A 24,609-nucleotide genomic window follows, 5' to 3' on the forward strand; every position below is an offset into this window, starting at 1 on the left:
TTATAGACATGTGCAATTATGACCACAATCTAAATTTAGAATATTTCCATCATACCAAAAGAAATGTCATGCCCATTAGCAGCTACTTCCCTTTCCCCAGGCATCTGCTAATGTATTTTCTGTGTCTATATATTTGCCTTTTCAGAAAACTTAATCGAAATTGAATCATGCAATATGTGGTCCTTTGTGTCTAGCTTCTTTTTAGTGCCTAGCTGAAATTTTTTTTAAAAAGATTTTTATTTATTTATTTGACAGATCACAAGTAGGCAGAGAGGCAGGCAGAGGGTGTGGAGGGAAGCAGGCTCCCCACTGAGCAGAGAACCTGATGCAGAGCTTGATCCCAGGATCCTGAGATCATGATCTGAGCTGAAGGCAGAGGCTTTAACTCCCTGAGCCACCTAGGTACCTCATGCCTAGCTGAAATTTTAAAAGACTTTGAACTAGAACCCTAAACTAAGCCACTACTAAATTCTTGATGCACAGAATTCTGTGTGTGTGTGTGTGTGTGTGTGTGTGTATGTGTGTTTTGTGTTTTGTTTTTTGAAGTTAGCCACTGCTTCTGGTGGTAATTTGTTACACAGTAATAGATAACTAGTACAGGGGAGTATGTGATTACTGCTGGGAAACTAAGTCCTTCTGTCATCCAGTGTTCCATTAAGCCCAATCCCAAAGGCACAAGATTTGTTACAATTAAAACTTGTGGATGTGAGAAATTATACTTTATAGTTTTATTAGTATGTTTGTTGGTGATACTTTTCTACTTTTTAAAAGAAAATCACTTTTAGATCAGAAGAAAAAAAATTCCTACTTTATTTTTAGGTCTTCACAGAAGGTTGGATGAATGAGGAAGAAATGAATTGTAGATAATTAAAATGTGGTTGGGTGGGCTACTAGGGAAACATTCCATATTTGTCTGGAAGGAGTTTTGGTTGGTCAGAGAGACAAGAAAAGGCTCAGCTGTAATTCTAGGAGAATTAACTAGCCAGTTGCTAACTTGAGATGTCACTATCAAGAAGTCATTTAGGAGCAGCTGGGTGGCTCAGTCAGTTAAGTGATACTCTTGATTTTGGCTCAGGTCATGATCTCAGGTCCTGGGATTGAGCCTGCATCGTGTTCCATGATCAGTGCAGAGTCAGCTTGAGATTCTCTCTCCTCTCCCCCACTCCCCTCTTCCCTGCTCGTGCATACCTGCTCTCTTTCTCTAATCAATCAATCAATTGAGAGAGACAAAGAGCCAGCACACAGATGTGAAAGAGAGCACATGGGGAGTGGTGAAAGGAGAGAGAGAAACAGACTCCCAGACAAGCAGGGAGCCCGATATCGGCTCGATCCCAGGTCTCCTGGGATCATGACCTGAGCAGAAGTCAGACGTTTAACCGACTGAGCCACTGGGCACCCTAAATAAATAAATCTTAAAAAACAAAAATAAAACCAGAAGCACTTCGGTGACTCAGTTAAGCCTTTGGCTCAGGACATGATCTTGGGATCCTGAGCTCGTGTCGGGCTCCCTGCTCTCCCTCTCCCTTTGCCCCTCCACCCAGCTCATGCTCTGTCTCTTTCTCTCTCAGAGAGATAAATAAAATCTTAAAAAAAATAAAAAGTCATGTAAAGGACTCAGAAGGGAAGAGAGGAACAAGTAGATGCAGGCTCCAGATTTTGAGTTGATACCAAAAGGAAGAAGGAAGAGGCTTACAATTTTACAACTGTGTAATGGCTCAAAACTTCATGGAATGCTGTAAAACTAGAGCCAATTGTGAAATGTTTTAAATAATAGCGAGTTATAATGCTATCGACAGTATTATTTAGCTTTATGTTTTGTTCCAGTTTTTACTGAAATGTTTGTCTACATGTACTATACCTTCTTCTTCTTCTTCTTCTTTTTTTTTTAAAGATGTTAGTTATTTATTTGAGAGAGATAGAGTGCGAGCAAGCAAGAGAGAGCTTGAGCTGGGGGGAAGAGGCAGAGGGAGAAGCAGACTCCCCGCTGAGCAGGGAGCCGGATGTAGGGCTCAATCCCAGGACCCTGGGATCATGACCTGAGCAGAAGTCAGACACTTAACTGACTGATCCATCCAGGTGCCCCTAAACCTTCTTTTTTTTTTTTTTTTTTTTAAAGATTTTATTTATTTATTTGACAGACAGGAATCACAAGCAGGCAGAGGCAGAGAGAGAGAGAGGAAGGGAAAGCAGGCTCCCCGCTGAGCAGAGAGCCCGATGTGGGGCTCGATCCCAGGAGCTTGAGATCATGACCTGAGCCGAAGGCAGAGGCCTTAACCCACTGAGCCACCCAGGCGCCCCGCCCCTAAACCTTCTTATAATTTAAATCTGTTGTATTTAATCCTGCTTGCTTTACACCAATTTTTACTGATATGTGCTATATATATATATATATATATATAGATATAGATATAGATAGATATACTGATATATATATATATATATATATATATATATATTAATTTATTTGATATGTGGCATGCTTTTCAGTTGCTAGTACCAAGACGCAGCACCAATATTTGCCTTCATGATACTTCATGCACAGCATGGGGCTTCATTTACCTAATCCCTGCATTGTTCAAGGGCCAACTTAAAACAGAAAATAAGCTACTGATCCTGACTTAAAATATAAGACTCTAGTGGAAGAAACAGACACAAAACAATAAGTGATATGTGTGTTTCAGGAGGGAAGCCTCAAGGTATTTGGGGGTAGATAAGGAAGGCTTTACTGAATAGGTGACTTTTAAACTAAACTGTGGTTTATCGGGTCAATAAGGGGGAGGAAGAGCATTCCAGACAGAGCAGAAAGCATGAACCAAGACAAGGAAGCATAAAACAACATAGTATGTTCTGGAAACGGCAAATAGCTCAGTGAGGCTGGAAAATGGTGGATATGAGGGAACATCCTGGGATCAAACAGCAAGATTCCCCAGAAGCCAGAATGAATGGGTCTATCAGCCAAACGAAGGAGTTTAGACTTCAGCCTGTAAGGAGTAGAGATTTTAAGTGGAGGAATTTTTTCCTTTAAAAAGGTTTCTCTGGCTGCAGTGTGTTGGAGAGCAGAGATGGAAGGCAGTTGGAGTAGTTAGGAAGCCATTATGGTAATTAAATGAGAAATGATGGGGGCTGAAAAGAAAGTAAATAACAGCAGGGCAGGTGGGGTGGTTGTAGAGAGAAGGGAGTGCTTCAGGATCATGAGTTAGGGATCTTGATAAGGGACCCTTAGGTTTGGGCAGGAGAGGAAGGAGCCAATGGTGGCTCTCTCTGCGTTTCTAGTCTCGGTGATTGGGGGGTTAATTATGGCACTAAACAGGAAGGAAAAGGAAAATATCCCCGATTGTTGAGAATTATCTTTGACTCCTTCTTTTTTCCCCCACCAAACATACTACCAAACTCTGCCAGGCCTTTGCCTCCTATCTCCCCACCCTTCTAATTATCCTTCACAGTGCTACAAAGTCAACTTCTCTGTAGAAGTTTCTGCTCGGAAACGTTTGATGGAGTCCCCACTGCATGCAGAATGAAACCTAAGCTTCTTAAGGGAGCATTCAAGACTCTCCTTACTCAGGCAGGCCACAGGCTACCTTTTAGATACCTTTCCCTTGCGAAGTATCTTCTCCTTTCCCCACCCTATATATCATCTCCTCTAAACATTAATCTAATCTTTGTTCCTTAACATATCTTGTCATTTTATACCTCTAAGCCTCAGCTCATGCCATTTTCTCTATTTTTTTTTCATTTTCTCTATTTGAATGCAGAGTTTCTTGTCTATCTCAAACTGCCAGAATTTTACCCAGTTTACGTCATCGTCTCCATTACACTTCACCCATCCATCTCCTTAGCCAAAGGCATTCTTCCTTCTCAGTGGCGCATAGACGTTTGTGCCTCAATTACAACACTTTTGGCGTCCTGCCTGGTTGTTGTTGTTGTTGTTTTTAGATGGCCGTGCTTTGGAATCCCTTCTGTTCCCCTGCTCTAGTGACTTATACGCAGTATAGATTCAAAAATTTGTGATGGATTTACCTGGAGCAGGGATCCGAGTCCTGTATCCTCACCGAAAGTTTAGCCTATAGTCTGGAAAAATCAGACGATTCTGCGATTCCGTGACATCACGCGTGGAAAAGAGTTTAGAGGAGTCACCTGTCTCTAGGGGGGCCCTTTCGCTACCTAGAACATCCATGACAAAAGGTGGGAGCAAAATAATTTGCTGTCAGGGGAGTATGGCTTCTCCAAATAGTTGCAAGATGTCTTTATTGTTTATGTAAAATTAAATACCTTACGCTCAGTACTGTCAAAAAGCCCTACGTGATCTAAGATTTTCCAAGGTGGAATTTCCCGGTGACTGGCGTCCTCCTGAGGTCAACTGCCCGGACCATCACACAGTGTACTCGGGAGCGTACGACAGAACCCAGGCGTGTCCCCAGAGAAGGACGGCTGCGTGCCCCGCCCCCACTGGCCGCAGCCGGGAGGCTCCGAGGGAACTCCCGCACGTCTGCGCGCGCAATCCCGGGACCAGGGTCCACGCGGCGCGCGCAATTGCCCTGGAAACCACTGCGCGCGCACGCGCAAACGCGGGGCGGGGAGCGGGACTGAGCTAAGAGCCCAGCAGCTGGAGGAGGGGTTTACCCTCCCACTCTACTGGAGCTCCCTCGAGGGTGGGCGCGCGCACCGCCCTTCTCCCTCGGGCGGAGCGTCCTTTCCGGCACGCTCCCGGCTCACGCGCTACCCCGGCGCCCCCCCCACCCCGCCCGCCCGCCTCCGCCTCGCACGCACCCTTGCGCTCCTCCCGCATTTGTGCGCCGGTGCAGCAGGCAGTGGGAGCATCCGGGCATTTCCGCAGCCGAGCGGCGATCCGGGCGGCGGCAGCGGTCGAGGAGCTCCCATGGCAGGGACAAGGAAGGGGGAAGGCAAGAGCGGGGCAAGGCGTTAAGCCGGAGCCGCCGCGGGGTGGGTCCCGAGGGAGGCGGAGGGAGAAGCGCTCTCGCGGTCAGGCGCGGGGCTCGTCGCTCCTCTCGCGCCGTCCCTTGCCAGCCCGGGCTCCGGAGATGCATCTGCATCAGGTCCTCACCGGGGCTGTCAACCCTGGAGACAACTGCTACTCCGTGGGCAGCGTCGGGGATGTCCCCTTCACGGTGAGCGGCGTCGGGAGCTCAAGGGGGAGAGACCCGGGGCCGAGATCCCCGTCCCGGCCCACGCCTCCCCGGGGAGGCACTGAGGGCCCCACCTGCGCCCCCTTTGCAGCTCAGTTTCGGGGGGCGGGCGTGGGACTGTGAGTCCTGCGGTTGGTGTAGGAAATTACCCTTCAGGGAAAAGGATTAGGAATCCACCGCACTGTCCGCCCTCAGCCAACGAGCCCCCGGGGATGACTGGACTAGAAGGTTCCTCTCCTAGGGCGGCCTCGGGTCTGCGGTGGAGGAAGATGGTTGCAAATCGCCGAAACCCTGAGTGTCCGTTTCGCACCTGCTCTCGGCGTGGAGGCGAAGACTTGGTCTCGTCTCGGAGCATGGAGGCGATGCTGCACCTGGCTCCCCCTGCCCGCCGCGTTAGGGCAGCGAGGAGCGCTGGAGCCTGTGGCTTTAAACCCGATACGACCCGGCCTTCTTTATCTCCTAATGCAGAATCTTAATTCCAACAAGGAAATAAAAAATTTCATTCTTTGCCCCCGAAAAATCTAAATGGAAGGGTTAGAGTGACAGTGGCCTGGAAAGCTATTTATCACGAGATCAGTTTGGTATTCTTCCTAGGTAATATTTAATCCGTTTGCAAGGTAGGCTGGTTTATTTGTTTTTAAACTAAGGCAATGCAAAAATTTTATAAGTGTTTTTTGTTGTTTCTGTTGTTTGTGCGAGTAAAATGTGTGTAAACGATAATGTGTTAGAACCTTTCAGATCTCGATGAAAAAGACATGTTTTCTGAATGAGCTTGGACGGATCAGTCCTTTTGGAGAATGGATGTTGTTAGTATAGCTAATTCAAACTAAGCCCTAGAGCTTCTTTCTACCCATAGAGAGACTCCCAGGGATCAACCTGAGTTCCTTTTCTGTATTAAATTTATACTGGGTCCTCCTTCGAAAGCACTGTAAGCAATAAAATCTTGATTAAATATACAATGTTATTGATAACTTATACTTGATAAAACTGGAAATAGCATAATGGTATGCTTTTAAGACAAGGAAGACACTTTGATGTCTGCTTTCCAACAACATGTTTTTAAAGCTGCAGAAATAAGAAAAGCTCCAGCAAAACTGCAGAATCATTATGTAGCACAGAGCATTCTGGAACAGAATTTATCATTATGATACATTAAAAATAACCCTATAAGGTTGCCTTTTGGCGATTTTAATTTTTAAATGGATTTCCACTTGGCTTTGTTTCAGTTTAGAGTGAACCTTTAAGGATATAATTTGCCTGACTTATATTGTTACACATGACCCTATCAGTGGTGTCATCTGTGTTTTGCATCCATGTGACCTCAAAATCCGTATAGAGTTGAGCTTGGACTTCAAGTGTATAGAGACAGTTTGGGCCATAGAAGAAATTTCTCTTTCCCCAGTTGTGTAGGTGGGGAGGAAGTTTCCTAGCTTGGAAGCGTAGGCTTCCTGCATCAAGATGTCTGGAACCTTAGGTGATGGGGTATTTCCACACTATCATAGTGGCGGTAGTTTTTTGTTTTCATCTAAAGTGGAGCAGTGTCGGTCTCATTGTGGGAATGTTGAATAGAGCTAAACAAGTTTAGGTGCCGCCTGGAAAAGCTAGTGCAAGAACTGTTAGCATTGTGCAGGTGTGGTTATACTGTAGGCCACCCATGACCAGGTCCTTGAAATCATTTTCAAGTCTTTTACCACCTCCCTAATTCAACCTATCACCAAGGGTGATTGACTCTCTGCAGTGTGTATCAGGTTTCTCCCTTCTCCCTTTCTCTCTTTTTCTCTCTCTCTTTCTTTCTTTTGGTTTTATTTATTTATTTGTCAGAGTGAGAGAGCACACTCGGAGCACAAGAAGGGGGAGGGGCAGAAGCAGAGGGAGAAGAAGGCTCCCCACTGAGCAAGGACCCCTGATGCAGGACTCCAACCCGGGACCCTGGGATCATGACTTGAATCAAAAGTAGATGCTTAACCTACTGAGCCACCCAGTTGTCCCAGATTTATCCCTTTTCATCATCTTAGTTACCACCTTATTGTAGAACCTAAATTGTATTACTTAACATAAACACTTCTTTTTTTTTTTTTTTTTTTTTTAAAGATTCCACCCATTTATTTGACAGCCAGAGATCACAAGTAGGCAGAGAGGCAGGCAGGGAGAGGGAGAGGAGGAAGCAGGCTCCCTGATGAGCAGAGAGCCCGATGCGGGGCTCGATCCCAGGACCCTGGGATCATGACCTGAGCCGAAGGCAGAGGCTTTAACCCACTGAGCCACCCAGGCGCCCCAACATAAACACTTCTAAACTGGTTTCCCTTATACTCCTCTCTGATCAGTTTATCCTCCACACAGCTGCTGGGATAGTTTTTCTCAAATACCATTTCACCATATCATTCTTGGCTCAGGACTGTTAAGTTGTTCCTAATGGGTGTGTTATGAAGCTTAAACTTGTCAGATGTTCTGCCATCGGGTTGACTTTATATTTGATTATATCTTCTCCTCATCTTAGCCCCTCTGCTATAGACCTACTAATCATCTTACTCGATCCTACATCTTTTTTTTTTAAATTTTTATTTATTTATTTGACAGACAGAAATCACAAGTAGGCAGAGAGGCAGGCACAGAGAGAGGAGGGGCAGGCTCCCTGCTGAGCAGAGAACCCGTTGCGGGGCTCCATCCCAGACCTCGGGATCACAACCCGAGTGAGTCGAAGGCAGAGACTTTAACCCACTGAGCCACCCAGGTGCCCCTCGATCCTACATCTTTTTTTTTTTTTTTAATATTTTATTTATTGACAAGAGAGAGAGATATCAAGTAGGCAGAGAGGCAAGCAGAGAGAGAGGAGGAAGCAGGCTCTCTGCTGAGAAGAGAGCCTGATGCGGGGCTTGATCCCAGGACCCTGAGATCATGACCTGAGCCGAAGGCAGAGGCTTAACCCACTGAGCCACCCAGGCGCCCCTCGATCCTACATCTTAAAAGATTTATTGAAGAGAGAGAGAGAGAGAACAAGTGGGGGAAAGGGCAGAGAGAGAGGGAGAGAAGCAAACTCCCCACTGAGTGTGGAGTCAGATGTATTTGGGCTCCATCTCGCAACCCTGAGATCATGATGTGAGCCAAAAGCAAGAGTCTGATGTTTAACCTACTGAGCCACCCAGGTGCCCCATATCCTACATGTTTATGTTGCAACATGAGGATTCTTGCTTTTTATTTTCTCGAATATAACTCAAAATTTACTTGGTTTAGGATTCCTGCCTCTGATTCTGATTGTTTTGGCCCTTTGGCATTTACAGACCCTTGTTGCACACCATTTCCTTTTAATATTTTAGTTTTGAGGGCACTGATGCAGTTATAATTTTGCCATGAACTAGAAATGACCTTTTGGACTCAAAGAAGGACAGATTCTCTTAAAAAAAAAAATGAGAACAAGCTGTATTCAAGTATTCTAGACTCAGCTAACAATTATTTGAATGCCTACAGTAATACAGAAAAAATAAAAAACCCCACAAAAGTAGAGCTCCTTTACATAGAGTGTGCCATTTGATTTATATAGCAATCAGATAAAAAACTTTAGTTCTGAGTCAAATGACTGAAAAAGGGACCAGCCAGGACTGGAATGGCGGTCCTGTGACTTCACATCTGGTAGGCTTTTCTCCATAGTATGTTTTTTTCCTTTCAGAGTGCTTGCTTTGGAGGGTGTGTGCGTGTGTTTGGAAGACATAGATGTGGCCAGTGTAGTAAGAAAGACTGACTGTCTTGCAGCCGGACAGTGGTTTTTAGCTAATGCTATCTTTCATGATAACCTGAGGATCTTTTCAAAATAGGGTAGATCGTTTATTTCAGAGTCTATAATTTTAAGTTTTTTTAAAGAAGGAACTGTTCTTTTTTTTTTTAATGGAAAAGAGTATTTTTTAAAAAAGATTTTATTTATTTATTTGACAGAGATGACAAGTAGGCAGAGAGGCAGGCAGAGAGAGGGGGGGAAGGCGGCTCACCGCTGAGCAGAGAGCCCGATGCGGGGCTCGATCCCAGAACCCTGGGATCACAACCCGAGCGGAAGGCAAAGGCTTTAACCCACTGAGCCACCCAGGTGCCCCAAGAAGCAACTATTCTTTTTTTTTTTTTTTTAAAGATTTTATTTATTTATTTATTTGTCATAGAGAGAGAAGAGAAAGCAAGCACAGGCAGACAGAGTGGCAGGCAGAGGCAGAGGGAGAAGCAGGCTCCCTGCCAAGCAAGGAGCCCGATGCAGGACTCGATCCCAGGACGCTGGGATCATGACCTGAGCCGAAGGCAGCCGCTTAACCAACTGAGCCACCCAGGCATCCCAAGAAGCAACTATTCTTAAAGGAATTTGAAGCGTTTATGATATCGTAATTGAAAAACAGTGTGTTATATATATTCCACTGTGCGTGGTGGGTAGTGGGTGGTGTGATGATCTGGCTTGTGAATGACTGCTTATGTCACCGTCTCCCAGTCGGTGCTGTGTTGTCATGATGGTGCAGTTTGTAGTGGACAGTCCCAGTGGTGTGTATCTATAGTGCTAACATATGCTATGACGGTTTTCATTTCCATTTGGACAGGTGGTGGTTTTTAAAAACAATTGTGATGTTATAAATGTGGTTGTATATATCACCTTTTGATCATTCTGTTCTTTTCAGTGTGTTAGCTAAGTTATGGGGATACTGTTATCCTGTAATAGATCAGGACCCAGATAGGCCAAGGAGCTGATTTTTTTAACTATGTATGAGCTTTGTTGTACTTCATTTTTTTTTTTTTTAAAGATTTATTTATTTATTTGACAGAGAGAGAGATCACAAGCAGGCAGAGAGGCAGGCAGAGAGAGAGACAAGGAAGCAGGCTCCCCGCTGAGCAGAGAGCCCAATGCAGGGCTCGATCCCAGGACCCTGGGATCATGACCTGAGCCAAAGGCAGCAGCTAACCCACTGAGCCACCCAGGCACCCCTGTTGTACTTCATTTTGCCATTGAGACATTCCCAACTATCTTCTTATCTATAAGTGAATGTTTTAAGGCTTATTAATGTAACAGATAGTGTAAATTTTCCTTATTTATGTTTTTTATTGCTTCCCTGAAAAATAGTCTTTAGTAATAAAAAATTTTTTTGTAAGTATTAAAATATCAATTAAAATAATGATAGTACATTATTAACATTAATTTTTAGTCTTTATTTTTAAGAATTTTCTGTAAGTTTTAAGATATCAATTGAAATAATGATAGTACCTTATTAATACAATTAATATAATTAATTTTTTTCACATTTTGACCTTAAGGGGTACAGACCGTATTTTCAGATGTATAAGGGCAGTTGATGTTATTCCAGTGTGATAGGAATTCAGCATGTTTATGAAAGTTTACAAAAATTAGTCATTACCACTCAGTTTATCACCTACTCGTAGAGATTAAAAAATGATGTACATAGCTATGAGGTAAGACAGATGAAAGAGATCACATATAATTGGGAAGATAAAAGATTTCACGTAAGATTGACAGTTGTAAAGACAGGTATTAGGCCTTTCTGAGTGGCAAGAACAACAAAAGCCAAGGAATAATGTAATATAAAGGATAAATTATTGGGTGACTGTTCCTTCACAAAGTAATAAAAAAAACCCCACAAGACTTCCTTATTAAATAAGAAAACACTAGCAGAATGCTGAAAAATATAATTTGCAACCCATAACTTTTTAGGAAAATGTGTTCTGGCATTTCCTAACTTTTATTTTTTTTCTTTAGAGCACCACCAGAAGGCTAGTAACGAATGAAAAAACATTCATTTAAAAGTTAGAAGTTACTGTTATATGACCTCTTTTTCTGGAATTTAGATACATTTTAATTGTACTGTGGTATAATTACATTCCAGTCCTAGAATTAGGGCAACATCAAACTTTGAAATGATCAACCTGTTTATACATTTAGCACAGGTTTCTTGAGCACATAGGTGTCAGGCTCTGTAGAGATGAACAACAGTGGTAACAACAGAAGAACAAAAACACATAATACTGATCTTAGGGAATTTATTAAAGAAGTATAGGAACCTGGTAATCTCCTTGGAGAGTTGAGACATGTATCTAACCACAGCCTACTGGCTGTGTAGTGTTGCAAGGCACTAATATCCTTTGTGGGAATTCAAGAATAAGAGATCACATTTGGCCAGGAGAACGGGAAGTTGGACAGAAAAATGTTTCTGTGCTTGTCAGTTATCAGTGCACATAACAACTCATACAGCTATTACAGTCTGTGCTGATAGTAAAGGAAAAAGCAATGGTTAAGAATTTAGAATGAAGTTGTTTTCTAAGAGAAGTTGGCTTGTTTGTTCCTGGAAAGTAACTTCTTGTTTATCTAAATCGATATCTTCAGAGTTTGCGGGGTCGCGTTTAGTGCGAGCCTGTAGATAAATATGAGGTTGTGTAAGTTTTTACTTACAGATTGTTAGCCTTCTGCCTTATAGAGGTGAGACTCTTAGAAGCTACCCAGAAACTCTGGTACAAGTCTCAAATAATGCCTCCTTAGAGATGAGAAGTTAGAGACCAACTACTTCTATGACCCTGGATAACTCAAACTTATTATTAAGTTTTTCATCTGTAACACGAGGTTTTTAACTTGGGATCTTTTAAAGTATTTAGACCTTGAAGGAACATTATATGGAGTTCTCTAGAGATTTCCAAGAAGCAACAGGGAGAATGGACTGGAAACATACAGTGATTGTGCTAAAGTAATAGCTCTGGAGTCTGTTGTATATTGCTCCTCCACTGATAGGTATAGGATTGTTATCTGAATTTACAGTTAGGGAGTTTGACCTCCCTTCTGGCTCAGAGAAGAAGCCATGCAGAGTGTTTATGAAGTTGTGTGTCTTCTTTGGGCCCACGGTTGAGAAGGTGGCATGTATTCTTGATTGTATCTTCAGCATATGGTAGGTGGTAGTTGCCTCGGACCATCACAGTACGGTATGAAGTGGAAGATGGGGTCATTGTGGTTGTGTTGAGGCTTTCCATGCTCTAGATATACTTACTCCTTTGCTTTATGTTCTTAGGATTTGGGATATTTAAAAGACAACTTTAGGAATTAGAATCAGTATCTAACCTTGGGTCTTGGGGAAGTTTTTAGAACAAATCGGAGTATGAGTATTTAATTATCAAAAAGAGCACAGGGTGTTGGGTTACAACCGCAATGGCACAGTGGAAAAACAAGTCATGCCTGAGCAATTTAATTTCCTACTATGATAGAAAGCAAAGCAGTATTTAAAAGGAGATAATGATAGAAAATATCTGTAATTCACATTTAATAAGGCTCTCCAGGCTTGTGGGTTATTTTTTAAAACAAGTTTGGAAGCCAAATATTTTAATAGAAATTTTAGGGTTTTCAGTCTTCTTAAATTTGTAGAGTCCTTTTATATATTTGCTCTGAAACTGTAATTCATTATGTAACAGGATATAGAACCGGTTATTGAGGAAGCAAGTGCAACTTACACAGGTGTTATGACTGTATTTTCTTTCTCTTAGACATAGCTCCTGTTATCCTGGAACTTAATGTATGTATGTGAACCCAATTGCCTGGGCTTTTCTATTCTCAAACTTTTTCATTTCATGATTGCTAAGGGCTTGTTCAGTGCCCCCCTCTCCTCCCATTCTAAGTACCTGCAGAATAAGATGGTTATCCTATATCCCTCTGGTAGAGAAGTCAGTAGGTACAAAAGTGTCAGTGGATAGAGTGAGACTTCTTTAAATACTACCTGGTAATTTGGGGGAATGATTTGAGACCCATAAATAATATTCTCTTAGATTGTCATTGAAGATGTCCCATTAGGGCTGCCCTCTCTAAAAAGTGAGGCTTCTCAGAAATAGTAACATTTAATTAATTAATTTTTAAAAATAGATTTTATTTATTTGCCAGAGAGAGAGAGAGCGAGCACAGGCAGGTCGAGTGGCAGCAGAGGCAGAGGGAGAAGCAGGCTCCCCACTGAGCAAGGAGCCCAATGTGGGACTCCATCCCAGGACGCTGGGATCATGACTTGGGCCGAAGACAGATGCTTAACCAACTGAGCCACTCAAGCGTCCCTAATTAATTATTTTTTTATTTAAATTAGGCTCCATACCTAACTTGGGGCTTGAACTCAAGACCCCAAGATCAAGAGTTGTGTGCTCTACTGTCTGAGCCAGCCAGGCACCCCTAGTACATTTAATTTAATTTGTGCTAAGTCATTGTGTTTTCATCCTGTGATTTTAAGAGAAACCCAGGAAGCTTGAGACTATGTAGGCATTATGGAAGGGGGCGTGGACGGACCCAAAAACACATAGAAGTTTTGGCTTAGATTCAGTTCAAAGATAGACATAGCTTATATGTTAGCTGTAGTTCAAGAACAAAATACTAACATTTTCCTTGGAGTAATGACTTCAGTTTTGTGATATGCTAGCAATTCCTTATTTTCTCTGGCCTTGACTGCATGTATACTTAACAAGGTTCTAATCAGAGAGAGATACTCAAATTATACTGTACTCTGCTCATTGCATCTTCTTTCATGCCTTTAATGTACATGAATTGTCAGTCTTTCCAGCAAAGGCCATTTTGTCCACTTATACTTGTGGTTTTAAACTGGGAGTGATTTTGCTCCCTAGGGGATATTCGGAGACATATCTGGAGACATTTTTGATTGTTGTGACAGGGTTGTCGGGGGCGGACAGGCATCTACAGCAGAAAGGCTACAGATCCTGATAAATGTCATACAATGCAGAGACAGCCGCCTCCCCCCCATGTCAATACTCTAGAAGTTTTGAGAAATCTTGATTGATACCCTAGTTCCTATCTTTTATTTACTCAAGGGCATTGTGTTAGCAGTTTCTATTTTTCTCTCCCGCTAAATTGCTTTTTCTTTCTTTCTTTTTTTTTTTTTTTTTTAAGATTTTTATTTATTTATTTGACAGAGAGGAAGAGCTCACAAGTAGGCAGAGAGGCAGTCAGAGATAGAGGGGGGGGGGAGCAGGCTCCCTGCTGAGCAGAGAGCCCAATGCAGGCCTCAATCCCAGGACCCTGAGATCATGAGCTGAGCTGAAGGCAGAGGCTTAACCCACTGAGCCACCCAGGCGCCCTGCTTTTTCTTTCTTATTGAAATACTTTCTTCAACAGCTTTCTTGGATTTCTTCTACTTTTACCTGCTCCCTCTCAGACTGATTCCAGACCTCTATATCTAGCTATGACTTTGTCATCTCCCTCTTGAATATCTAATAGCTATCTCAGAATCCCTATCCTCATAACATTCTCCTTCTCCAGCCCTAAATCAGTAAATGGCTACTTCTCTTTTTTTTTTCTTTTCAGTTCACTTGGAATCTTTCACTCCTTTCTTTCATTTACACCTCATATCTAATATTGGCAAATTACATTGGCTATACATTCAAGATGCATCCAGAATCTTACCATTTCTTTCTTTCTTTCTTTAGATTTCATCTGTTTATTTGACAGAGAGCACAAGTAGGCAGAGCAGCTGGCAGAGGGAGAGGAAGAAGCAGGCTGTCCACTGAGCAGGGAGCCCCATGTGGGACTTGATCCCAGGAACCTGGGATCATGACCTGAGCCGAAGGCAGCCACTTAACCCGTTGAGCCACCCAGGTGCCCCAGAATCTGACCATTTCTTATCTGTACCAATACCACCCTGATCCAAGACACCATCATCTCTAGGATTATGGCTGTAGGTTCTTTTTTTTTTTTTTAAAAGATTTTATTTATTTATTTGACAGAGAGAAATCACAAGTAGATGGAGAGGCAGGCAGAGAGAGAGAGAGAGGGAATCAGGCTCCCTGCTGAGCAGAGAGCCCGATGCGGGCCTCGATCCCAGGACCCTGAGATCATGACCTGAGCTGAAGGCAGAGGCTTAACCCACTGAGCCACCCAGGCGCCCAGGCAGTAGGTTCTTAACAGGTCTTACTGCCTTGTTTGCCTTCAGCCTTACCCTCCTTCAGTTTTTTCTCATTAGTAGTCAGAATGATCCTGTTAAAATATAATCAAATCTTGTTAGTTCCATGTTTAAAACTTTTAAATGGCTTCTTTTTTTCACTCAGAGAAAATACCTGAGTGCCTTAAATACCCTTTAGTTTTATTTCTTTAGCACCTAGAACAAAAATTTATTGGATGCAACAAGTACCCAATACAATAGTGTATGGAAAGGGCACTTAGTGTAATACAGGACATATTTATAGTAAACATAGTGACCACTTTTTTTTTTTTTAAGATTTTTATTTTATTTATTTGACAGAGAGATCACAATTGGGCAGAGAGGCAGGCAGAGAGAAAGGAGGAAGCAGGCTCCCTGCTGAGCAGAGAGTCCGATGCGGGGCTCGATCTCAAGACCCTGAAATCATGACCTGAGCTGAAGGCAGAGGCTTAACCCACTGAGCCATCCAGGTGCCCCCATAGTGACACTTTTTTTTTTTTAATAACACTTTTTTTTTCTAAAAATTTTATTTATTTGACAGAGCAGGAGCAAGCACAAGCAGGGGGTGCAGCAGAGGGAGTGGGAGAAGAGCCTGATGCTCAATCCCAGGGGCTCTATCCCAGGATCCCAGGCTCTATCATGACCCGAACAGAAAGCAGGTACTTAACTGACAGAGTCACCCAGGCACCCTTATAATACTGTTTTTTATAGTATCTTTTGATATAGCTCGATGGCATTTTATAGAATGGGAGCAGGGAGAGCTGATAATTACCATCCAGGTACAAAGCTTTGCTGGTTTGCTTTGTTTGCTTATTTATTTATTTCAAAATATTTTATTGATTTATTTGTCAGAGTGAGCATACAAGCAGGGGGAGAAGCAGGCAGAGGGAGAAGCAGGCTCCCTGCTAAGCAAGGAACCTGATGGCAGACTCCATCCTAGGACCCTTAGATCATGATCTGAGCTGGAGGCAGACACTTAACTGACTGAGCCACACAGGTGTCTCTGGTCTGGTTTAATCTAAGGATGTATATTATGTATTGAAAGAATTGACAGTGCCCATCAAGCAGTTCTCCCCTTTTCCTTAATTATGCTTTTAAAAGACCTCATTAGGGACGCCTGGCTGGCTCAGTTGGTTAAGCGGCTGCCTTCGGCTCAGGTCATGATCCCAGCGTCCTGGGATCGAGTCCCACATCGGGCTCCTTGCTTGGCAGGGAGCCTGCTTCTCCCTCTGCCTCTAGCCTGCCACTCTGTCTGCCTGTGCTTGCGCTCTGTATCTCTCTCTCTCTCTAACAAATAAATAAAAATCTTAAAAAAATAAAATAAAAGACCTCATTACATAAAAAAATTGGAAATTAGCCTAATCCTTGGAGTGTGTTGATTCTGCATTTTAAGAGTTACATGTTTTAACAATCAGTTGAGCTAGGCCTGGAGTTGAAGACTGGGGAGCCTGCAAAGACATTGTAGAGGTGGCTGCCCTACTTGGTGGTGCTAAACTCAGCCAAAGGAGTATTGGGGAGAAGCAAGATTCTCTTTAGAAAGTCAGTTGGATAATATTCCAATATGTAGACAGATGGAGCATTCAAATATGGGTATCATAATTTTATGCTGGAAAAATTTTTGTAAAATTTAGATAAAAATCAAAAGCCCAATTTGGCCATTAAAAACAAAACAAATGAAAACCATAAAAGAACACAATTTTTTGTTTTAAAAAATCATTAATGTAATAATTGTATTATAAAGAACTCATAATTCAAAGTTGAAATAATAGAAAATAAAAAGGAAAGTAAGGGAAGTTTCCATTCCCCAATAGATTAGCATAACTTCATGGTTATCCTTTACGCACAAAATATTTGAGGACATAGGCATTGTGCCTGCCCTCTAGGGTCAACCAGTTAACATAAATGTGCACTGCTATACAAGAGGAGTTGGTGTATGTTATTTTAAGATACAGACTAGTTAAACTGGGGGTCATTTACCAAAGTGCTGACTTTGGTTATAGAGAAACTGAGCTGTAGCCCTGCTTTCTGGCAGTATTTAATAGTGTCAGTTGTATGTGGTTGGTATATAGAAAAAAAAAACCATTTTTTTCTTTTTGAAATGGTGGTATTACTGTCAATCTTGTTTGTTAAATTGGCACATGAAATATTTCACAGTTTGATGTAGTACAAGAATTTTAGATCTGAGAATTAAAGGATTTAATCAAAGACACAGCTAGATCTAAGGCAGAATTAACACTGGAACCCATGCTCATTCATATGGCCTTGTAGATTATTTGAACAATACAGGAGAAAGATAAAATCATTTGTAATGGTATAATCCATAGATAACCCCTCCTAACATTTTGGTAAATTAGACCTAGACCTCATGGGAATATGTTTATCTGTCCTTTTTTCCAGAATAAGTTTTAGATCGTTATTTTTCCAAGGATTTATTCCTTGTGTAGATTTTCAAATTTTTTGTATAAAATTGTTTGCAGCAACCTCTTAACTATCTTTTTAATTTTTTAAGGTCTCCAGCATCTGGTATATTGCTTCTGTTCTTCTTACTGCCATTTATTATTTGTGCCTTCTCTTCTTCTTTAACGGAAATTTATTCACTTTTAAAATTTATTTTTTTAAAATAAACTACTTCTACATTTACTAGTTTTATTACATATTTATTATCTATTTCATTAATTCTTATTTTAAATTATTTCCTTCTTTCTACATTATTTGGATTTATTTTGCTATTTTGTCCCTAACTTATTGAGATAAATGTTTAGCTCATTTCAGTCTTTCTTTCTAATACATGCATTTAAGAATGTAAATTTCAGGGACGCCTGGGTGGCTCATTTGGTTAAGCAGCTGCCTTCGGCTCAGGTGGTGATCCCAGCGTTCTGGGATCGAGTCCCACATCGGGCTCCTTGCTCAGCAGGGAGCCTGCTTCTCCCTCTGCCTCTGCCTGCCATTCTGTCTGCCTGTGCTCGCTCTCTCTCCCTCTCTCTCTCTGATAAATAAATAAAATCTTAAAAAAAAAAAAGAATGTAAATTTCATATTCTTAAGACTTACTGTATTTGCTTATCACAAAGCTATTTTTTTAAGGATTTTATTTATTTGAGAGAGCGAGAGTGCGAGAGAGAGAGAGAGAGACACACACACACACACACAAAAGAGCATGAGCTGGGGGAAGGGCAGAGAGAGAGGAAGGAGGCAGTTTTCCATTGAGTGGGGAGCCCAATGTGGGTTTGATCCTGGGACCCTGAGATCATGACCTGAGCTGAAGGCAGAGGCTAAATGAACTGAGCCACTGAGATGCCGCAAATATTTTTTTTTCATTCCATTTTTCCCCTGTAAAATTTTTCCTGAAGTTATATACTCTGCTTTTGCCTTAGAAATTACAGTAACATTCTTAAGTTACCACTTAACTTGCCAAAGTTGGCTGAGGCTTTATAGTCCTTTAAACAATACAAGCACTCTTTGTATTGTTTTTTACTTTCTTCCTGCTTATAATCTGTCCTTCTGTGATAAGTCTATTCATGTTTATAAATTCTGTAAGATTTTATTATTATTCGATATAGTCAGTAGTTATTTGCATTTACCTATGTATTTATTATTACCGTACTCTACATTCCTTCCTGCATCTTTCATGTTCCATTTGGAATCATTTTCTTTCTTCCTGGAGAAACTTTAGAATTTCCTTTGGTGTGGATCTGTTGGTGTTGTAATGTCTTTTTTTTTTTTTTGAATGAAAATGTCTCTTTTGTTTTGTTCTTGAGAGATACTTTTGCTAGGTAGAGTATGACAGTATTTTCGCCACCTTAAAGTTGGCCTCTTACTGTTTCTGTTGAGAAGTCAGTTACCAGCCTGCTACTTCTTTAAAAGTTGTATTTTTTTCTCTAGCAGTTTTTAAGGATTTTTTTCTTCGTTTTTCTGAAGTTTTACTATGTTGTGTCTAGTTGTGTGTATGTATTTTTTCAATCATGTTTGGGGCTTTTGAGATTTTTCAATCTGTGAATTGATGTATTTTATCAAATATGAAAAAATTTCAGCTGATATCGCCTCCAAAATCACCTCTACCCCATTGACCTTACGAGACTAAACATATTGGACCTTATCACTTTATTTTTGTACCTAATATCTTTTCCTCTGTATTTTCTTTTTATCCTTCTCTGCAGCACTCTGTATAGTTTTCTAATCCATTTGCTAATCCTATTTCAGTCATGTCTAATTTGCTTTATTGCACTTACTGTACTGACTAGTACTAAGTTTTGTTTGTTTTTGTAGATGCCCTTTATAAGATTGAGCAAGTTTTCTTCTATTTGTTTTTTTGCCAAGAATTTTTTTTTATCATGGAGGGGTCTTGAATATTGTCAGATGTTTTTTCTTCATTGATTAATATGGTCACATGGTTTTTCTTCTTTAGACTGTTAATGTGGTGGATTACATTGATTGACTTTTGCAAAATGAATTAGCTTTGTATTACTGGTATATTATCCTTTTTATGTATGGTTAGATTCAATTTGCTAGTATTTTATTGAGGTTTTTTACATTATGTTTATTACGGATGTTGATCTATAGTGGTTTTTTTTTTTTTTTTTAAGATTTTATTTATTTGAGAGAAGGAGAGCGAACGCTCAAGTGGGAAGCAGAGGGAGAAGGAGTAGTGGACTCTGATGAGCAGGGATTCTGATGCAGGGATCGATTGATCTCAGGACCCCAAGATCATGACCTGAGCTGAAGGCAGACACTCAACCCACTGAGCCAGGGGCCCTTATAGTTTTTTTTCTTTACATTGTTTTTTGTTTGTTTGTTTTTGGTATCATTGTAATACTTTTTAAAAAAAAATTTATAAAATGAGTTTAGAGGTATTCCTTTTCTATTTTCTGTCAGAGGTCATGTAGAGTTCATGTCATTTATTCTTTAAATGTTAGGAGAATTTTCCAGTGAAACATTTGGGCTTGGAGTTTTCTTTTTAGGAGGTTTGGAACGACACATTTGATTTAATAGTTAAAGGACTTTTCAGGTAATATATTTCATCTTAGGTGTGGTTTTATAGTTTCTGGTTCTAGGGGAATTAGTCTTTTTCATCCATTCCTTTGTTGTATTTATGTGTGTAAAATTGCATATAGCATTTATGTATTTTCTCTTTAATGTCTGAGAGATTGGTATTGGTATTCCCTCCTTTATTCCTCATATGGATAATTTGTTTCTTTTCTCTTTCTTTGTCCTTCTAGAGATTTATATGTTTTATTGTTCTTTTTCAAATAATCAGAGTTTGATTTCATTCATATTTTCTATGATTTTTCTATTGTCAATTTCATTGATTTCTGCTCTTTATTATTTCCTGCCTTCTGCATGCTTTGAATTTGTTTTGCTTTCCTTTTCTGATTGATTAGGATGGAAGCTTAGATTACTGATTTGAGAGTGTTGACCTGTATCTCTTTGAACATTTTTATTTTGGCCACTTTCATGTTTTTGTCTGATAATGTCAACATAAGGGTCTGTTGATTGCTTTTTTCCATTGTGAGTTGGGGGATTTTTGTTTGTTTGTTTTTAGAGAGTGTATGAGTGTGGTGGGGGACTGAGGGAGAGGGAGAGAGAGAATGTTAAGCAGGCTGAATGCCCGTCGTGGAGCCGGATGCAGGGCTTGACCTCACAACGCTGAGATCATGACCTGAGCCGAAATCAAGAGTTGGATGCTTAAGTGACTGAGCTACCCAGGTGTTCGAGATATTCTTAGTTCTTTGTATTGCTGAATAATTTTGGATTGTAACCTGGGCTTTTAAAAGAATTATGTTATGAAACGTTGGATCTTGTGTAAATCCTATTGAGAATATTGATATTTTTTGTTTAAGCAGGCAGTCTGCCTGTTTGGATCCAGGTGGAAAATTCTGACTAGCCTTCTGTGTGTTTCAATGTCAGTTCCATTTTTAAAGCCTTTGCAGTCCTAGTTAAATATACCGAGTGTATGTTCCACCCAGTGGCCAGTAAAGGACCTGGTCAGTGGCCTCTCCTATAGTTCAGTTCTTCAGGTTTTTGTCTTTTGTTTACAAGGTATGATCCATGCATTTGTTGCCTGGGAATGAGCCCAGGGGTTTATAAACAAAGTTTATAGGCTCATTCTTCTGAGCTCTTCCCTTTCTGTGATTTCTCTGGTACTTTCTGGTTTCTGGGGCTCCCCTTTTTGGTTTCTTTGTTGCAAAGTTGAGACTCTATAGTTATTCTGCACTGTACTTCCTGGGAATGTACCTGTGTTCAGTGCCAAATAGCATTAGGACAGGGAAAGAAGAAAAACAGTGGGGGTTCACCTCACTCTCTTGGAATCATAGCTTCTCGTATGGGAGCTGTGGGATTGCTTGCAGACTGGGATGTGAAAAAATGGAGAAAGGAAAAATGAAGGATAAATAGGGAATTCTCCATCCCTCTCTTTGAAAATTAAGTCTCTTACCCTACTTCTTCAGCCAAAAGTAAATGGTTCTTTTGGAGTTCTCTTTTTTTGCTTCTTGGTTTCATCCTAACTTTAAACTGTTCTGGTACAGTGGACTTCAAATTTTGGTATTTTTTTCTTTTTTAAGTTATTTATTTATTTATTTGACAGATAGAGATCACAAGTAGGTAGAGAGGCAGGCAGAGAGAGAGAGAGAGAGGAGGAAGCAGGCTCCCGGCTGAGCAAGAGCCCGATCGGGGTCGATCCCAGGACCCTGGGATCAGGACCTGAGACGAAGGCAGAGGCTTTAACCCACTGAGCCACCCAGGCGCCCCTTGATACTTTTTCCTAATTCGCCTGCTATCATTTACTTTTCAGAGTTCTCAAATGGTAGTTTCATGCATTCTGTTCATGTTTTCTGGGTGCATTCAGTGGGAGAGACGTAATTTATTGTGTTTCTTACTTTGAACTTGAACTATGAATACCACTTTTCATACCATTAAAAAATATCAGGGACCTAGCAATAAGTATAATGAAACAGGTAGAAGACTTTTGTGGTCAAATTAATAAAACTTCAGGGGCACCTGCAAATATTTTCTTCTGTTTAGCAGGTTGTCTTTTGTTTTGTTGATGGTTTCCTTTGCTGTGCAAAAGTTTATTTTTATGTGGTCCCAATAGTTTTTTTGTTTCCTTTGCCTTAGAAGACACATCTAAAAAAATGTTGCTAAGGTGAATGTCAAGGAAATTATGCTTATCTTTTCTAGGTGTTTAATGGTTTCAAGTCTCACATTTAGGTCTTTGATCTATTTTTTCTTTTCTTTTCTTTTTTTTAAAGATTTTATTTATTTTTTTGACAGACAGAGATCACAAGTAGGCAGAGAGGCAGGCAGAGAGAGAGGAGGAACCATGCTCCCTGCCGAGCAGAGAGCCTGATGCGGGGCTCCATCCCAGGACCTTGAGATCATGACCTGAGCTGAAGGCAGAGGCTTTAACCCACTGAGCCACCCAGGTGCCCCTAATCTATTTTTTTCCTCAAGGATTTTGTTCATTATTTGAGAAAGCATGAGTGGTGGGGGGAGAGGGAGAAGCAGACTCCCCACTGAGCAGGTAGCCTGATGTGGGACTCAATCTCAGAACCCTGGGATTATGACCTCAGCTGAAGGTAGAAACTTAACTGACTGAATCACCCAGGTGTCCTGTTCTTTAATCTATTTTGATTTTGGTTTTTTAAAAATAATGTAGTGGTCCAGTTTCATTCTTTTTTTAAAAAATAAAGATTTTTTTATTAGAGGGAGAGTCTGGGGAGGGTCAGGGGTAGAGGGAGAGAGATATAGTATTTTAAGCAGATTCCATGTTGAGCATGGGACCTGATGCAGGGCTTGATCCCATGATTCTGAGATCATGACCTGAGTTGAAACAAAGAGTCAGATGCCTCAATGAATGCACCACCCAGGTGCTCCCAGTTTCATTCTTTTGCATGTAGCTGTCCCATTTTCTCAACACCATTTGTTGAAGAGACTGTCTTCCCCACTGTACATTACTGCTTCCTTTATCATAGATTAACTGACCATATAAGCATGGGTCTATTTCTGGGCTCCCTATTCTGTTCCATTGATTTTTGCGTCTGTTTTTGTGCCAGTACCATATTGTTTTGATTACTACATCTTTATAGTACATCTTGAAATCTGGGATTCTGATACCTCCATCTTTCTTCTTTTCAGGATTGTTTTGGCTATTCTGGTCTTTTGTGTTCTGTACATGTTTTAGGATTATTCTAGTTCTATGAAAAATGTTGGTATTTTGATAGGGAGTTCCTTGAATCTATAGATTGCTTTGTGTAGTATGGACATTTTAACAATATTAATTCTTCCAATCCATGAGAATGGAGTATCCTTCTATTTGTGTCGTGTCCAGTTCTTTCATCAGTGTTTTGTAGTTTCCTGAGTACAGGTCTTTCATCTTGTGTAAGTTTGTTTCCAGGTATTTTATTGTCTTTGGTACAGTTGTAATTGGGATTGTTTTCTTATTTTCTCTTTCTGCTACTTTGTTATTAGTGTATAGAAACAGAACAGATATCTGGGTATTTATTTTGTATTCCTTAACTTCACTGAGTTTATTTACTATTTCTAATAGTTTTTTGGTGGAGTCTTTAGGGTTTGTTATGTAAGTTATCATGTCATCTGCAAATAGTGACAGTTTAACTTCTTCTTCTCCAATATGGTTACCTTTTATTTCTTTTTCTTGTCTAATTACTGTGGCCAGAGCTTCCATACGGGTTGGATAAAAATGGCAACAGTAGATACCCTTGACTTGTTTCTGAACGTAGAGGAAAAGCTTTCAAGTTTTTACCATTGAGTATGAGTTAGTTGTGAGTTTTTCCTATATACACTCAACACCAAAGAAAATATGATTAAAAAATGGACAGAGGACCTGAATATATATTTTTCCAAAGAATACATACACATGGCCAAAAAACACATGAAAAATGATTAGCATCATTAATCATAAGGGAAACAGAAGTCTAGACCTCAATAAGGTATCATACCTGCCAGAATAGCTAAAATCAAAAAGAGAAGAAATAACAAGTGTTGGCAAAGATGTGGAGAAAAAGGAGTCCTCGTGCATTTTGGTAGGAATGTGAATTGGTACTGTCATTGTGGAAAACAGTAAGGATGTTCCTCAAAAAAGTTGAAAATAGAGCTATCCTAGATACAAAGATAGTGATTTGAAGGGGCACCTGCACCCCATTACTTTTAGCAGCAATGTCCACAATAGCCAAACTGTGGGAAGAGCCCAGATGTCCATGAACAGATGAATGGATAAAGAAGATGTGATGTGTACACACACACACACACAGTGGAACATTATGCAGCCATAAAAATGAAATATTGCTATTTGCAATGATGTGTACAGAACTAGAGGGTATTATGCTAAGCAAAATAAGTCAATAAGAGGAAGTCAATTACCACATGATCTCACTAAATGTGGAATTTAAGAAACAAAAGAGAAGATCATAGGGGAATAGAGGAAAAAATTAAACAAGACAAAACCAGAGAGGGAGACAAACCATAAAGAGACTCTCAATCATAGGAAACAAACTGAGGGTTGCTGGAGAGGAAGGGGGTAAAGGGA

The 24,609-nt window shown here is 40.7% G+C and overlaps 1 protein-coding gene across 4 annotated transcripts in view; it reads left to right on the plus strand.

Annotated features, from left to right (window-relative positions):
* The first annotated feature begins 4,625 nt into the window (after nt 1-4,625).
* Nucleotides 4,626-24,609, plus strand: part of DMXL2 (Dmx like 2) — a 159,561-nt gene continuing 139,577 nt past the window's right edge. For 3 of the 4 annotated variants that reach the window (XM_082734764.1, XM_082734761.1, XM_082734763.1), the window contains exon 1: nt 4,626-5,126. In XM_082734764.1, the coding sequence (XP_082590890.1) occupies nt 5,040-5,126 (87 nt within the window). In that variant the 5' untranslated portion in view covers nt 4,626-5,039. The remainder of the gene's footprint in view (nt 5,127-24,609) is intronic. The other variant, XM_082734762.1, reaches the window with a different exon arrangement.

The sequence above is a fragment of the Mustela nivalis genome (assembly GCF_964662115.1).
Source record: "Mustela nivalis genome assembly, chromosome: 6".
NCBI lineage: Eukaryota > Metazoa > Chordata > Mammalia > Carnivora > Mustelidae > Mustela > Mustela nivalis.